The following is a 17,610-nucleotide window of genomic DNA, read 5'->3' as shown; positions in this document are numbered from 1 at the left end:
GTGCTTCGCCCTCCGTGCTCTACCTTACACCGAGGTGTGTCCCCAGGATACACATCAGAGGTGGAGGCAGCCTGCTATTTACTTGTGGCCTTTGATGCCCCTGGCGGGTGTCCTGTGGAGGGCCTGGGGAGGTACGCCCCTTGCTGACTTGGCGATGGCACATGCTTTGTCATTCCACCTTATTCCGCAAGCTGATCCCAAGATGCGCCGTTGTCAGGGAGGTTGGATTCGGAAGAGCTGGTGACCGCTGTCGTCTCCCTGGAAGAAGGCTCCAGGTCGCTGTCCAGCATTCCCTCCTCCTGATTGTTGCCAATGGGGCCCTGGAGATCATCTCGGGATGGAGGGGCAGCTATATTGAGCTCCGGATGCTCCTGCGTCACCTGCCTGTGCCAGCCATTGGCTGCCCAATGTCTGCGGCGATGATCCTCTGTGAGCTGGCCATGCTCTGCAGCGCCTTGCCAATGTCTACTTACATCTGGGACATGGTCTTCAGTGACCGGGACATATTCTGGAGTGCCTCGGCAATACCCACCTGAGACTGGGCACGTCCCCAGCATCTTGGACACGCCGTCCAGCATCTGGGACATGCACCGGAGGGCATTGGCAATGCCCACCTGAGGCATGCTCTGCAGCGCCTCGGAAAGGTCCACCTGCGTCAGGTACACGTCCCCCACTGACTTGGACATGGTGGTGAGGTGTGCACCAAGTTCTCCATGGTAGTCACCACCCTAGCAGTGTTAGCCTCGATGTCACGCATTGCCGGCGCTCTCTCCTGCGTCCTTAGCCTTTGGGATTCCTCCAATTGGTTCTGGACCTGCTGGCGTGTCGCTGACATCCCCTCTGAATCTCACGGTCGCACCAAATCGACTGCATCAGCTTGGGGGTAGCTTGGTCCAGAGGCTCAGCATCTGACTAGAACTCATCTGGGTCCTGGGATCCAGGAGACGTCCGACTGCTGTCTCACCTGGATGTTCCTGACTCCACCTGATGTGGATCTGCAACTGTGTGATGTTCACCAGAATTTCACAGTAACTTCATTGCAGTATTAATGTAAGCCTACTTGTGACAGATTATTATTATGTGTCCCAGAAGCCTGTCCAATACTTTCACCCATCGAGGTGTGTGTCTCTGCATTTTCACAAAATTTACAGTGCAGAAGGAGGCCATTCGGCCCATTGAGTCTGCATCGGCCCTTGGAAAGAACACCCTACCTAAGCCCATCCAACCTTTTTAGACACTAAGAGCAATTTAGCATGGCCAATCCACCTAACCTGCACATCTCTGGACTGTGGGAGGAAACCGCAGCACCCGGAGGAAACCCACAGACATGGGGAGAACGTGCAGGCTCCGCACAGACAATGACCCAAGCCGGGACTCGAACCTGGGACCCTGGAGCTGTGAAGCAACTGTGCCAACCACTGTGCTACCGTGCTGCCCCTAAGTGTTTTTTTTAATGAAGTGAGGGTTTCTGTCTACCACCCTTTCAGACAGTGAGTTCTAGACCCCAACCACCCAATACTTAAAATCTATGTCCTTTAGTTATTAGCTTCTATGCAGATCAAACTAGGTCCTTCTTATCCATTCTATTTAGGTCCTCACAATTTTATACACCTCAAATAAATCTCTCCTTAACATCCGTTGTCCCAAAGGAAACAACCCCAGCCTATTCAATATTCCCTCATGCTTACAGTTGTCTGTTTTTGGCAACATCCTTGTAAATCTCCTCTGTCTTTTCTCTAGCGAAATCACATCCTTCCCATACATTTATACATCGCCATCATAACCCTCTTCTGTTATACTCTCAGCCTCGAACAGCAAAGGAAAGTGTCCGTTCTTGATCACCTTATCTACTTGCCTGCTACCATCAGGAATATAAAGGTACGGACATAATAAACAGTGGGGAATATTCAACAAAAATACATTCCATTGAAAAGCAAAAACTCAGCAAGAAAGATGCATACGCAGCTTACTAAGGAAGTTAAGAATAATATTTGATTAAAAGAGGTGTATAATGTTGCAGAGGGTATTGATAGTAAGCCTGAGAAGTGACAGTGTATTAGAAACCAACAAAGAGCCACCAAAATTTAGTTTTAAAAAGAGGAAAAAATAGAATGAGAGTAAACTAACCAGGAAAATAGGAATTTGGCAAGTGTATGTGAAGAAGGAAAGTTGCTCTATTCTTGAAAATATTTAAGGCTGAAGGAGACCCGGGACATGAGAAGTGGGCAGGAAAGTGGGCTTAAGGTCAATGATCAACAAGGTTCGAGGGGCGCTATTCTCCCCCCCCACGCTGGGGGGGGGAGAATTGCGGGGGCGCCGCACGAATCGCGCCACGCCGCCCCGACCCCCGCACGCGATTCTCCCACCCCCTGGAAACCAGCGGCACGCGAATTCGCATCGGGCCACTTGGAGAACCGGCGAGCGGCGATTCTCTGGCCGGATGGGCCGAGCGGCCGCTACAACACGAAAGGTTCCCGCCAGCGCCGTCCACCCTTGGTCGCTGCCGGCGGGAGCTCTGTGGGAACGGCCTGTGGGGCGGGGGGGACGTGGGCTCCTTCACTGGGGCGGCCTCCGATGGGGTCTGGCCTGCGATCGGGGCCCACCGATCGGCGGGCCGGCCTCTCCCCCCCCGGGCCTACCTCCTTCTGCGCACGGCCCCAGAACACCGGCTCCATGTTGGTGAGGGGCCGGCGTGCGTAAGACGTTCCCCGCGCATGAGCAGGATGGTGCGGCCCAACTGCGCATGCGCAGGATTGGGCTGACCCAACTGCGCATCCGCGGGTTGGCGCGGTGCCCATTTGGCGCCGCGTAAGGCCGCTGGAGCGGCGTGAACCGCTCCAGCGCCATGCTGGCCCCCTATGGGGGCCAGAATAGGTCATGTCCGGGCCCTGTTTGCACCGTCGTGAAACGCGACGGCGTTCACGACGGCGCGAACACTTGGCCTCAATATCGGAGAATCGCCCCCATTACACCTACACCTCAGGCGCTGCAGTGGTTCAAGAAGGCAGCTCACCACCACCTTTTAAAAAAATGTTTCCAATTAAGGGGCAATTTAGCATGGCCAATCCACCTACTTTACACATCTTTGCGTTGTGGGTGTGAGACCCACGCAGATGCGAGGAGAATGTGCAAACTCCACACGGGCAGTGACCTGGGGTCGGATCGAACCAGTGCTAATCACTGCGCCACCGTACCACCTTGACCACCACCTTCTGAATGGTAAATAGCGATGGCAATAAATGCTGGGCTAGCCAGTAATGCCGACATCCCGTAAATGCATTAAAAAAAAAAATTGAATAGTGGAACAAGTTACTGGGGCCCTATGGTCACCCACACCCCACCACATATGGGCAGGGCACCTCCGGGTCCGATCTCTGCTGTGAGAAAAATGCCAGCTAGGCACTGTCAGCCTCACAGCCTGGCAGTGCTGCCTGATCACCCTGGAAGTGCCAGGGTGGCAACCAGACAGCAGTGCCAAGGTGCCCAGGTTGCACTAGGCATGCTAGGGTGCCAGCCTGGCCAGAGGTCAGCCACCAGGGGCCTCCGATCGCCTGTGAGACCCCCCCAAGTGCCAATTCGAAATGGGGACCAGCGCTAAATGGCGCCCAGCTGGGTCCTCCTCAGCAAGGCCAATAGATCCCGGGTGCCGGTTAGATCTGGCCGCAGCATAGATAAGTGAGCCCATTAAGCCCTTTTAACTATGCAATTCTGGGCGGGATCCAAATTGTGACGTCTCACGAGATCTCACGAGACCTAACGACTGTTGAGAATCATGGGAGAGGCCTCTCCCAGGATCTACCGATTGCGTCCCATCCCAATTCCGGTAGGACGTAGCCAGTAAATTGCGCAGTCTATCTACCTCAAAGGCTCTTTGCTTCCTTTTCCTTCCAATCTGAACGTTATTGGCTCCAACAGGACAGCTGCTTCCTTTAGTCATCAGTTCCATTCTGACATCCTCTAGCAATCTTCAATTCTCTCTTCCTGTGCCCTTCTCACCCATGCAAATCTTTAACATTCCTCTACTGTCATGCCTCTACACTCCACCTCTTTTAACATTGTTCTACCACCCTCTCCCGATCAAGCCAGCACCTATCCTCCCCTAACTTAATATACTTTTCTACTTCACTCACCACCCTATCTTTATCCTTACAATCCTACTTTAGCCATGTTCCAATTATTTTGGGCCTTCTAACTGCTAGTACTGATTCTCCATTTGCAATGGTATGGAAGATTGACTGTTTATATTATACTGATCATATTTTTGAAAAAATAAATTTGCTTCACATTTTAAATTTAAGTATGATCTTCTACAGTTTACATTATGGAAGTTGAGTAGCTACATAGATTTAATTTTTCCCAGGCACACTATTGAAAGCAAATCTAGACCTCAAGATAAGGATATACACTCTTGACGGTGTGGACAGTTGACATTCACCCATGAAGATGATCCAAGACACAAAAATAAAAATAGGGAGACTCAAAAATGTAACCGATATGCATTTATATTGTTTTAACACAAGTTGTACTTGCTACCTTACATCATATTTGTATATTCTATGACAACAATTGTAGCAAAATGTAAGTAAATGAAAAAAGGACTGGAATATGAATTTTCAGTTTCCACACAAAGCTTTAAATCACAAGCCAAGTAAATTAACAAGGTAGAAATCACAACAATCAGTAGTCATGCACAAAACAGCAGAAAAGTGTGGGAAATTAATATCCAAACTGAGGCAATATTTAAATCTTAATCTTATAAACCTGTCCAATCAGAAATAATATCTCATTCAAAGAGTCAAGTTTGGCTCAAGAACAATGAATTACAGTCAACAAGTTTATTTTTATCTCACAATTTTCTTCAATGGTAGTATGGTTCATCCAGGCTTCGCCCAGTTCACCATTCTTCATGTGTAAGCATAGAGAATAAGGCTTGGATATTCCACCTCCTGCCAAATAAGGATCTGGAAGGGTCTGTCCACCACCATGACTTGCATTATTTTCCTACGTTTGGTGGGGGGAGGGAGGGGTGGGGGCAAGACAACTACTGGAGGGAAGGGAGCACATTTAATGGGGACAAAAGCACTCAGGATATTTTTTTTAATGAAGGCCCTGGAATGGACCAATGCCTTCAAGATTTGAGTGAGAGATATGACTTCCAACAAACCAATGTGCCTTTTAACGCTGCACTGGAGTCTAACCCCACTCCACTCCCAGTGATTTGAGTAGTTGCAGCAGAATATGGAACAATTGGGTGAGTTTTCAGACCTTGCCTCGTGTGCATGCAGAAGAGTGGCTTTCTATGATGCAACATATAATGCCAAGACTGGCCACCTGGTTTCCTTGAAAATCCTAAGTATTGGCAGATTATTTGACTTGAGATTCTTCCTAAATAAGCCTGGTTTGTCTTGCCCTACCATCCATACACTTACATTTTCTAGTAAGGGGTCACTGCATAGCAGGCAGAGGTAGGAACCAGGCTTACTATTTTTGTTCCCTACTGAGACAAAGGTGCTGAAGCCAATTACTGTTCCAACTGAGATCAGTTAACTTAGAATTTGCTGTTGAGGTATGCAGAGAAACTCACTGATGAAAAAGACACATTTGTTATTTAGGATAAAATCAACATGATATAATCCTGATTGTTTTCAATCTGTCAAGGTTTATAGTGAAAAATTAGAGGAGCCTGCAAATTATCTGTTCCTGAATTAGTATTAATTCACAATGTTTCTTCAAAGTTCAATGCTAATGCCATGCATTTAATTGCAAAATTTCAAGCTCATGACTCTCATCAGCTTCCATGGTCCAATAAGCAAGGACAACTCCATTGCATACAAACCAGGAGATCTCAGGTTTGTTACCCAGTCTGTACTGAGTTAGCTGATCTCAGTCACATTAGTAGTTTGGAGCTACAACTGGTCTTGAGATTCTTGTTATTGACTGTAACCCCAGTTGACTATGAAGTGCAGGCTTAGGCTGCTAATTGGCAAGTAATATTTGCACAAGTGACAGGCAATGACCACATCCAACAAGAAATAATCTGACCATCTCCCCATGACATTCAACAACATTACCACTGCTGAATCCCCCACTATTGACATCCTGGTAGTCACCATTAATCAGAAACTTAACTGAACTTGCCATGTAAATATTATGGCTACAAGGGCAGGTAAGGTGCTGGGTTTGTGAACACCGGGTTACAGCAGAATCAGGCTCAGATATGATGCATTCTGACATTCAATTCTCTGCAGACTTCCACCTTTCTATGCCATCTCATAAAGATTGATGAACTGGTCAAAGGCTCTTCTGATTCTACATTTGAAACTATTCACCATCAAGATAGTGCTTTTGGAGGTGGGTAAAATGTAAACAACAGGAATACTGATCTGCAACAATACAATGGAAATGGGCTGTTTTAGACGCCTGGGACCTTCTTTAAAAGCTTTGATTCCACCTGTATGTGATTGATCAACATCTGTTTGGGTGAGTTTTGATGACTGTAACACTATTATTTTCAATTACATATGAGGAAAATATGACATGAAAACTGTTAGATTGTTGTAAATATTTATCGGGGTCATTAATGTACTCCAGGGGAATATTCTTGCAATACCTATCTAGTCTAGTCTACAGGTAATTGTAGTACTATGCAATATGGTTGACTTTTAATGCCCTTGGGGGGAACTTTGGGAAGACAATAAATGCTGCCTTGTCAGTGAAGTCCATATCCCAAGAACAAATAAATTTAGAATGAAAATCTATTCAGTTATCCAGTATTTCCATAGTTCTTTTGAAATGTAACATGGTTAAATACAAACCAATTAGATGATTTTTTCCCCCCAAATTAATCTTTGTCATATAGTTTGTTTAATCCAGTACAGTAATATAGACGGTGCTGTGTTATCAGATAGGTTGGCAGTCCGCTTTCTTCAGTCCATTATCTTTATTTTCATATCTTTCATACAATTAACTGATAATTCGGCACATTACTATGTGAAGGCATTGGGGTTTTCGTTGATAATATCCTAAAGGAAGGAAATATTTAGAATAACTTCAAAAGGTTCAAACAACACAAATATTTTATCTTTTATAATTCTTAATATTCCCTCCACATTCCTATCATAATGTGATAATTCTATCGACAAAAACTGTGGGGAAATTTTGACTTTGGATGATAGCATAAAGTAGGTTACAAACCTCACAGTCCCTCAACCCTGCACAGGCTGCATCTCCCTCAAAAGCTTCACAAACAGCTTGTCACTCCGCTCACAAACAGCAATAGTCGATTCATCACTATTCAGCCTGTTCTTGCCACCTGCCACTCTCCAGTCCTGATTTCTTCCTACCTCTGCTCTATTTTTTTCTCCCCTTATAGTATCTCCCTATCAAAATCTATGTGGCAGGATTCTCCATTTCTTTTTTTTTTATAAATATTTTATTGAAAATTTTTGGTCAACCAACACAGTACATTGTGCATCCTTTACACAATATTATAACAACACAAATAACAATGACCTATTTTATAAACAAAAAAAAAAATGAATAAATAATAAATAACAAAAATGAAAACTAACCCTAATTGGCAACTGCCTTATCACAAGTAACACTCTCCAAAAATATAATTTAACAGTCCAATATATAATTATCTGTCGCAACGACCTATACATATTATACAGTATATATTAACAACCCTGAGAGTCCTTCTGGTTCCTCCTCCCCCCCCCCCCCCCCCCCCCCCCCCCCCGATCCTGGGCTGCTGCTGCTGCCTTCTTTTTTCCATTCCATCTATCTTTCTGCGAGGTATTCGACGAACGGTTGCCACCGCCTGGTGAACCCTTGAGCCGACCCCCTTAGAACGAACTTAATCCGCTCTAACTTTATAAACCCTGCCATGTCATTTATCCAGGTCTCCACCCCCGGGGGCTTGGCTTCTTTCCACATTAACAATATCCTGCGCCGGGCTACTAGGGACGCAAAGGCCAAAACATCGGCCTCTCTCGCCTCCTGCACTCCCAGCTCTTGTGCAACCCCAAATATAGCCAACCCCCAGCTTGGTTCGACCCGGACCCCCACTACTTTTGAAAGCACCTTTGTCACCCCCATCCAAAACCCCTGTAGTGCCGGGCATGACCAAAACATATGGGTATGATTCGCTGGGCTTCTCGAGCACCTCGCACACCTATCCTCCACCCCAAAAAATTTACTGAGCCGTGCTCCAGTCATATGCGCCCTGTGTAATACCTTAAACTGAATCAGGCTTAGCCTGGCACACGAGGACGATGAGTTTACCCTGCTTAGGGCATCTGCCCACAGCCCCTCCTCGATCTCCTCCCCCAGCTCTTCTTCCCATTTCCCTTTTAGTTCATCTACCATAGTCTCCCCTTCGTCCCTCATTTCCCTATATATATCTGACACCTTACCATCCCCCACCCATGTCTTTGAGATCACTCTGTCCTGCACCTCTTGTGTCGGGAGCTGCGGGAATTCCCTCACCTGTTGCCTCGCAAAAGCCCTCAGTTGCATATACCTGAATGCATTCCCTTGGGGCAACCCATATTTCTCGGTCAGCGTTCCCAGACTCGCGAACTTCCCATCCACAAACAGATCTTTCAGTTGCGTTATTCCTGCTCTTTGCCACATTCCATATCCCCCATCCATTCCCCCCGGGGCAAACCTATGGTTGTTTCTTATCGGGGACCCCCCCCAAGGCTCCAGTCTTTCCCCTATGCCGTCTCCACTGTCCCCAAATCTTCAGTGTAGCCACCACCACCGGGCTTGTGGTGTCGTTCCTCGGTGAGAACGGCAATGGGGCTGTCACCATAGCCTGTAGGCTAGTCCCCCTACAGGACGCCCTCTCTAATCTCTTCCACGCCGCTCCCTCCTCCTCTCCCATCCACTTACTCACCATTGAAATATTAGCGGCCCAATAATACTCACTTAGGCTCGGTAGTGCCAGCCCCCCCCCTATCCCTGCTACGCTGTAAGAATCCCATCCTCACTCTCGGGGTCTTCCCGGCCCACACAAAACCCATGATGCTCTTTTCAATCCTTTTAAAAAAAGCCTTCGTGATCACCACCGGGAGGCACTGAGACACAAAGAGGAATCTCGGGAGGACCACCATCTTAACCGCCTGCACCCTCCTTGCCAGTGACAGGGATACCATATCCCATCTCTTGAAATCCTCCTCCATTTGTTCCACCAACCGCGTTAAATTTAACCTATGCAATGTGCCCCAATTCTTGGCTATCTGGATCCCCAGGTAACGAAAGTCCCTTGTTACCTTCCTCAACGGTAGGTCCTCTATTTCTCTACTCTGCTCCCCTGGATGCACCACAAACAACTCACTTTTCCCCATGTTCAATTTATACCCTGAAAAATCCCCAAACTCCCCAAGTATCCGCATTATTTCTGGCATCCCCTCCACCAGGATTCTCCATTTCTGAGACTACAAAAACCCGGGGAGAGAGGAGAGAGTTCATTTTGAATAGCGCGGGAGAGAGCAGAGAGTTCATTTTGGACTTTCAGATCATCCGGGAGGCAGAGTGGGTGATAGAGAGGAGTTTCAAGGATGTAGCCACACCCAAGGTTCACAGACCATTTCTCGGGACGTCTTACCTGAAGAAACAGGCAGGAAATCACGTAAACAGCAGCCGGTGGGTGGAGCCGAGCGGGCAGTATGTGAATAAATCCAGTGCAGGGCGGATTCGGGCCAGTATTTTTTTTTCTTTCAAATCTCTTTTGGGAATTCAGATCAGAGGGGATGGAGGTTAGGGCAGTTGAATGCTCCTCCTGTAGGATGTGGGATGTAAGGGACACCACCAGTGCCCCTACTGACTACACCTGCGGGAAGTGCACCCAACTCCAGCTCCTCCGAGACCGCGCTAGGGAACTGGAGCTGGAGCAGGATGAACTTCGGATCATCCGGGAGGCAGAGGGGGTGATAGAGAGGGGTGTTATGGGCCGGGGTTTACAGAACCCCAAAGTGTATCATGGAGTCTACCTGACCCACAACTTTTAATAGATTGTGGTATGGGGAGCACACGGCCCACTCTACAGGTGTGGTACAGCAGAAATGAAAAAAGTATTTTTTAAAACAGCAAATCAATGTTTATTCTATGAACGCAAGTTAACCTTTATTAAAACAAACAGTGAACATCTAAGCAACCATTAATTCAAATACAACCCCAAAGACTACAACCCTAAGTAACCCTGTAAGCTGTTCTTTTAACATCCAAAAGACTTAACAAACCTTCAAACAGGAGCACATTAGGTTTACATTCAAAACTGAGACCTTTTACAATTCTGGGTTCACCAAATGGTCCATAGTCTTTGGATGGCAGAGATCAACAGTACAGCCCTTTGTTTTAACTCCAGATGCAGCTCACTGAAAAACACAGACACACCCAAGCTTTTCTCAAACTGAAACTAAAAAGCAGAAGTAGAGCTCAGCTCCACCCACATTCTGACATCACTCCAGTAACATGAGCAGCTCCATTTCTTAAAGGTACATTTCTTAAACACCCATTTCTTAAACGTACTCTCACATGACAGGGGTTTCAGGGAGGTAGCCACAGCCAAGGTTCAGGACTAAAGTAACTGGGTTACAGTCAGGGGAAGGAAAGGGAACAGGCACACAGTGCAGGGATCCCCTGTGGCCGTTCCCCTTCAAAACAAGTATACCGTCCTGGATGCTGTTGGGAGGGGTGGGGGGGGGGTGAGGGAAAGCCATAGCAGCCAGGTCTCTGGCACTCAGCCTAGCTCTGTGGCTCAGAAGGAATGGGGGGAGAATAGAAAAGCGATAGTGAAAGGAGATTCAATGGTTAGGGGAACAGATAGGAGATTCTCTGGTCGCGAATGAGACTCCCGGAAGGTATGTTACCTCCCAGGTGCCAGGGTCAGGGATATCTTGGATCGAGTCTACAGGATTCTTAAGGGGGAGGGAGAGCAACCAGAAGTCGTAGTGCACATTGGCACCAACGGCATAGCTAAGAAAAGGGATGAGGATCTAAAAAGTGATTTTAGGGAGTTAGGTTGGAAGCTAAAGAGCAGGTCGAGCAGAGTAGTAATCTCATTTACTACAGGCTACAGGTGCCACATGCTAGTGAGGCAATGTACAGAGAGCGAGTGTAGCTGAACACATGGCTACAGGGCTGGTGCAGGAGGGAAGGCTTCAGATATGTAGATCATTGTGATACCTTCTGGGGAAGGTGGGACCTGTACATGAAGGACGGTTGCACCTAAACTGGAGGGACACCAATATCCTGGGTGGGAGGTTTGCTAGAGCTCTTTGGGAGGGTTTAAACTAGTTTAGCAGGGGGATGGGAACCAGAGCTACAGATCAGAGGATGGGGTAGCTGTTGAACAGGCAGACATAGTATGCAGTGAGTCTGTGAGCAAGGATAGACAGTTGATAGGGCAAAGTTGTACTCAGTCGGATGGATTAAAGTGTGTCTGTTTCAATGCAAGGAGTGTCATGAATAAGGGAGATGAACTTAGAGCATGGGTCAGTACTTGGAACTACGATGTTGTGGCCATTACGGAGACATGGATTTCACAGGGGCAGGAATGCTTTTTAGATGTTCCGGGGTTTGGATGTTTTAAGAAGAATAGGGAGGGAGGTAAAAAAGGAGGGGGAGTGGCACTGTTAATTAGAGAGTGCATCACAGCTGCAGAAAAGGAGGTAATCGAGGAGGGTTTGTCTACTGAGACAGTATGACTGAGACAGTATGGGTGGAAGTCAGATACAAGAAAGGAGCAGTCACTCTAATGTGAGTTTTCTATAGACCCCCCCCCCCCCCCCCAACAGCAGCAGAGAGATGGAGGAACAGATTGGGCGGCAGATCTTGGAAAGGTGCAAAAGTAACAGTTGTTGTCATGGGTGACTTCAACTTCCCTAATATTGACTGGAACCTCCTTAGTGCAAATGATTTGGATGGAGCAGATTTTGTCAGGTGTGTCCAGGAAGGATTCCTGACTCAATATGTAGATAGGCTGACTAGGGGAGGTCATATTGGATTTGGTGCTTGGCAACTAATCAGGCCAGGTGTCAGATATCTTGGAGGAAGAGCATTTTGATGACAGTGACCACAACCCCTTGATCTTTACCATAGTCATGGAGAGGGATAGGAACGGACAATATGGGAAGGTATTTAATTGGGGGAGGGGAAATTATACTGCTATTAGACAGGAGCTGAGGAGCATAAATTGGGTACAGATGTTCTCAGGGAAATGCACAACATGTGGGGGTTGTGTAAGGAGCACTTGCTGCGAGTGCTGGATAGTTTTGTCCACTGAGACAAGAAGAAATGGTACGGTGAAGGAGCCTTGGATGACAAGAGAAGTAGAGCTTCTAATCAAGAGGAAGAAGGAAGCTTACTTAAGGTTGAGGAAGCAAGGATCTGGTACAGCTCTAGAGGGTTACTAGGTAGCCAGGAAGGAACTCAAAAGTAGACTTAGGAGAGCTAGAAGGGGGCATAAAAAAGCCCTGGCGGGAAGGTTTAGGGAGAACCCCAAGGCTTTCTACACTTACGTGAGAAATAAGAGGATGATCAGAGTGAGAGTAGGGTCAATCAAGGATTGTGGAGGGAACTTGTGCCTAGAGTCTGAGGAGGTGGGGGAGAATCCAAATTAATATTTTGCTCCAGTATTCACAAGAGAGAGGGACCTTGTTGTTCGTGCTAACAGCGTGAACCAGGTTAATAGGCTTGAACAGGCTGCTATTAAGAAGGAGAATATGCTGGAAATTTTGAAAAGCACCAGGATAGATAAGTCCCCTGGGCCAGACAGGACATACCCAACGTTACTACGGGAAGCGAGGGAGGATATTGCTGCACCGTTGGCGATGATGTTTGCATCCTCACACTCCACTGGAATAGTACCGGATGATTGGAGGGAGGCATATGTTGTTCTCCTGTTTAAGAAAGGGAATAGGGAAATCCCTGGGAATTACAGAACAGTCAGTCTTACGGTTGTGGTGAGCAAAATACTGGAAAAGTTTCTGAGAGATAGGATTAATGATTATTTTGAAAAACATAGTTTGATTAAAGATAGTCAGCATGGCTTTGTGAGGGTCAGATCATGCCTCACAAGCCTCATTAAATCCTTTGAGGATCTAACACATTGATGAAGGTCGGGCAGTGGATGTGGTGTATATGGATTTCAGTAAGGCATTTGATAAGGTTCCCCATGGTAGACTCATTCAGAAAGTTAGGGGGCATGGGAGACAGGGAAATTTGTCTGTCTGGATACAGAATTGGCTGGCCGAAAGAAGACAGCAAGTGGTAGTGGATGGAAAGTATTCCGCCTGGAGGTCGGTGACCAGTGGTGTCCCGCAGGGAACTGTTCTGGGACCTCTGCTCTTTGTGGTTTTTATAAATGACTTGGATGAGGAAGTGGAAGGGTGGGATAGTAAGTTTGCCGATGACACGAAGGTTGGTGGAGTTGCAGATAGTGTCAAGGGCTGTTGAAAGTTATAACAAGACATTGACAGGTTGCAGATAACCTCCCACACACGATCGCCGCAACGAACATGGCTGCAAAGAGAGCAACGCCGAGCTTCCGCAAGGCACAACTGGAGACCCTCCTTGACTCCGTGGAGGAGAGGCGGCTGGTGCTGTACCCCGGCCCGGGAGGAAGGTCCTCAGGTGCCACCATTCGCCGTGCCTGGGCGATGGTGGGAGCCGCCGTCAGCGAAGTCGCCCAGACTGGTACCCAGTGCCGAAAGAAAACTGCACAACCTCCCCAGGGCGTCCAGGGTGAGTAGGCAGCGCTGTGCCCCTGGTACTCACCCACCTACCCCCCAGACATGTGACCTGGACCCCCTGCCCCAGGGGACGGCCAGACCCCCACCCTGCCCCACATGCCAGGACCCATACCAGCCGTAATGGCGTGTGCACTGGCCACTGATGCCATCAGCTACCCAACCCCTGGGCAGCATGCGCTGGACTGTCTACCAGTGCCGTTGTTTGTGTTACCCCCCCCCCCCCCCCGCAGGACAAAGCTGTGCACAACCGCCGGGAGTGGGAGAAGACCAGAGGGGGACCATCAGATCTGTGTCCCCTCACCATGCCCGAGCAGAGGGCACTGGAAGTGGTCGGCGGGCCGGAGGAGAGGGAGGTCGTGGACTCAGAGGTCGGCAGTGCACGACAGAGTGAGACCCCCTACCTAGTCGCGAACCCCCCTCCCCAGCCCCACCCCCATACCCCAACCCCCCTCACCCCAATCCCCCTCACCCCAATCCCCCTCACCCCAATCCCACTCACCCCAAACCCCCCTCACCCCACCCCAAACCCCTCACCCCAACCCAACCTCCCTCATCTCACCCCACCCCAACCCCTCCTCACTCCACCCTAACCCCCCTTACCCCAACCTAACCACCCTGCCCACCCCATCCCCTGTTCCCCACCCCAACCGTCCGTACCCCATCCTAACCTCCCCCTCCCCACCCCCCAAGTCCCTGCACCCCACCCGCCCGCACCCCACCCCAAAACTTCCTCACCTCACCCCAACCCAAACCCCTCACCTCACCCCAACCCCCTCACCTCACCCCAACCCCCTCACCTCACCCCACCCCAACCCCCTCACCCCACCCCAACCCCCTCACCTCACCCCACCCCAACCTCTTCACCTGACCCCAACCCAACCCCCTCACCTCACCCCACCCCCCTCAGCTCACCCCAACTCCCTCAGCTCACCTCACCCCACCCAAACCCCCTCAGCTCACCCCACCCCAACCCCCTCAGCTCACCTCACCCCACCCCAACCCCCTCACCTCACCCCACCCCAACCTCCTCACCCCACCCCAACCCCCTCACCTCACCCCAACCCAACCCCCTCAGCTCACCCCACCCCAACCCCCTCAGCTCACCTCACCCCACCCCAACCCCCTCACCTCACCCCACCCCAACCCCCTCACCTCACCCCACCCCACCCCAACCCCCTCACTCTGTAACACCTTGATCAACCACTTGATCAAAAACACTGGTTTAGCTCAGTGGGCTAGACAGCTGGTTTGTGATGCATAACAAGGCCAGCAGCTCCGGTTCAATTCCCATACCAGCTGAGAATTCTGAATTTTCCCTCAGTGTACCCAAACAGGGGCCGGAATGTGGCGACTAGGGGCTTTTCACAGTAACTTCATTGCAGTGTTGATGTAAGCCTACTTGTGACAATAAAGATTATTTATTTATTTTATTTTGTTTAACCAGTCCCAGCACCATTCCAGATCCTTCCCATGACAACCTCCCAGGAGAATTCCGCGCATGCGCTTTTATTTCCTCCCTTCCATCATTGTTTCTTTACTTGTCCCACCACCATCTCTTTTTACTTTGCACCATCATTCCTTTTCTCATTTAATCAATCTCACTTCCTCCCCTGCTTCTTTATTTGTTTAATTTCCTCCAGTTTTGATTAAAGATGATCAATCTAAAACAATATGAATCAATTATTCTTTTCTCCCCACAGATGCTACCAATATGTGGAGTATTTTCAGCATTTCTGATTTTATTTCAAATTTCCAGCAGCTGCAGCATTTTGCTTTTGTAAATGATCATTCATCTTGGATTTGGATTTTGTTTATTGTCACGTGTACCGAGGTACAGAGAAAAGTATTTTTCTGCGAGCAGCTCAACAGATCATTAAGTACATGATAAGGAAATAAAAGAAAATACATAGTAGGACAACACAAGGTACACAATGTAACTACATAACACTGGCATCGGGTGAAGCATAGAGGGGTGTAGTGTTAATGAGGTCAGTCCATAAGAGGGTCGTTTAGGAGTCTGGTAACAGCGGTGAAGAAGCTGTTTTTGAGTCTGTTCGTGCGTGTTCTCAGACTTTTGTATCTTCTGACTGATGGAGGAAGTTGGAAGAATGAGTAAGCCGGGTGGGAGGGGTCTTTGATTATGCTGCCTGCTTTCCCCAGGCAGTGGGAGGTGTAGATGGAGTCAATGGATGGGAGGCAGGTTTGTGTGATGGACTGGGCTGTATTCACGACTCTCTTAAGTTTCTTGCGGTCTTGGGCTGAGCAGTTGCCATCCAAGCTGTGATGCAGCCAGATAGGATGCTTTCTGTGGTGCATCTGCAAAAGTTGGTAAGAGTTAATGTGGACATGCCGAATTTCCGTAGTTTCCTGAGGAAGTATTGTTGTTTTAAGGAGTGGAATTCTCACATCCTGGGACCAAGTCCCATAATGGGGTGGGAACATGGAGGGTGGGATTCTCCATCAGCTGACGCCAAAATCGGGAAATACGATTGGGTGGAGAAAAGCTTCCGATGCCAAAATCGCGGCAGGCGGCAATTTGAGCCAAACTGCTATTTTCCATCACCTCGAAAATGACATAAATGCGACGAATGCCACGTGCCGTTTAAACACAGTTTGCATCTCATTAGTGGACCCACTTGCGATTCTCCGACTCCAACAGTCCACGTGCCTTTAAAAATCGTGGTGCTCGCTGAGAGAGGAGGTAGGACAGGGAAAGGAGAGCTGCCGGTCCGGACGCTGGCCTGCCAGGGCCAGCGGAGGGGGGGAACAGGCCAAGCGGCCGGAATGACCCCCCTACGGGAGTGGAGCGGTGTCCAGGCACGGACCACCATTATGGTGGCCACATTGTTGCGCACCCACTGACCACCCACCTTGGTTCCTGGTTCACCACAGCAACACCTGGCTTATGGGTGCCCCCCATCCCCGCATTCCCCCCCCTCCCGGCCACACCACGCCCCCCCATACCAAACCTCCCATCTAACCGGCCGCCAACCACCGGCACACCACCCAGGGCAACACCCACCGTATGGGTGCCAGCCAACAGTACCCCGAGCAGCAGGGACGGGCGCCAGGGCCAGAGGTTAACCAGCAATGGTGGCTGCCCTGCTGCTTGAAGAGGAGGTGGTAGCTGCAGCAGCAGAGCGTGCTGCAGAGGGGCAGGTGGCAGCCGCCCAGGCTGGAGAGCCTGCCGCCCAACTGGCCAAGGAGGAGGTGCCAAGGAGGTGCCTCATAAGGCCTCGTGTCTACTGGCACCGCCTGCCATTCGAGGACCTGCCGGACCGGGCATGCCTGGATTCCGGCTGCACAGAGACAGTGCGACAAATCTGCCAGATGATGTCACACCTGGCACCGCGGAGGTATGGGGAGGACACCCGTTCCCAGTGGCCGTCACGGTCGCCCTGAACTTTTACAGGACAGGGTCTTTCCAGGCACCGAGTGGGGATCTCAGAGACCTCGGTGAAAAGGTGCATCCGCGCTGTCATGGAGATCCTATATGCCGAGGCGGATCAATACATCCATTTCTATGTGGACTGAGCCCACCAGGATGCCCAGGCAGCGGGGTTCTCCTCCTTGACCGGGATGCCTCGGGTCCAGGGGGCGACCAACGGGATGCATGTCGCCTTACGGGCACCTGCGGAGAACAGGCCGATCTTTGAGATGTTCGAGAGGCCCCACGCCCCGGCTGAGGGGTTGGCTCCTGGGTGACAGGGGTGAACCGCTGTGGTCATGCATGGACCAGAAGTGTGATCGAGTGGTGCTTCGGCCTCCTGAAGATGCAGTTCAGGTGCCTGGACCGCGCTGGAGGGGCCCTCCAGTATGATGTTGAGAGGGTCGCCCATATCGTGGCAGC

At 49.5% G+C, this 17,610-nt stretch overlaps 1 protein-coding gene across 1 annotated transcript in view; it reads right to left on the bottom strand.

The window, feature by feature from the left end:
* Positions 1-6,231: 6,231 nt before the first annotated feature.
* LOC140430273 (anoctamin-9-like) overlaps positions 6,232-17,610 on the bottom strand; it is a 630,447-nt gene continuing 619,068 nt past the window's right edge. Inside the window, exon 24 of the mRNA XM_072517696.1 lies at positions 6,232-7,022. Within this exon, the coding sequence (XP_072373797.1) occupies positions 6,956-7,022 (67 nt within the window). The 3' untranslated portion in view covers positions 6,232-6,955. The remainder of the gene's footprint in view (positions 7,023-17,610) is intronic.

The sequence above is a fragment of the Scyliorhinus torazame genome, chromosome 10, assembly GCF_047496885.1.
Source record: "Scyliorhinus torazame isolate Kashiwa2021f chromosome 10, sScyTor2.1, whole genome shotgun sequence".
Classification (NCBI taxonomy): domain Eukaryota; kingdom Metazoa; phylum Chordata; class Chondrichthyes; order Carcharhiniformes; family Scyliorhinidae; genus Scyliorhinus; species Scyliorhinus torazame.
Note: the sequence above shows the minus strand (reverse complement) of the source record. Positions and strands in the feature narration are given on the sequence as shown.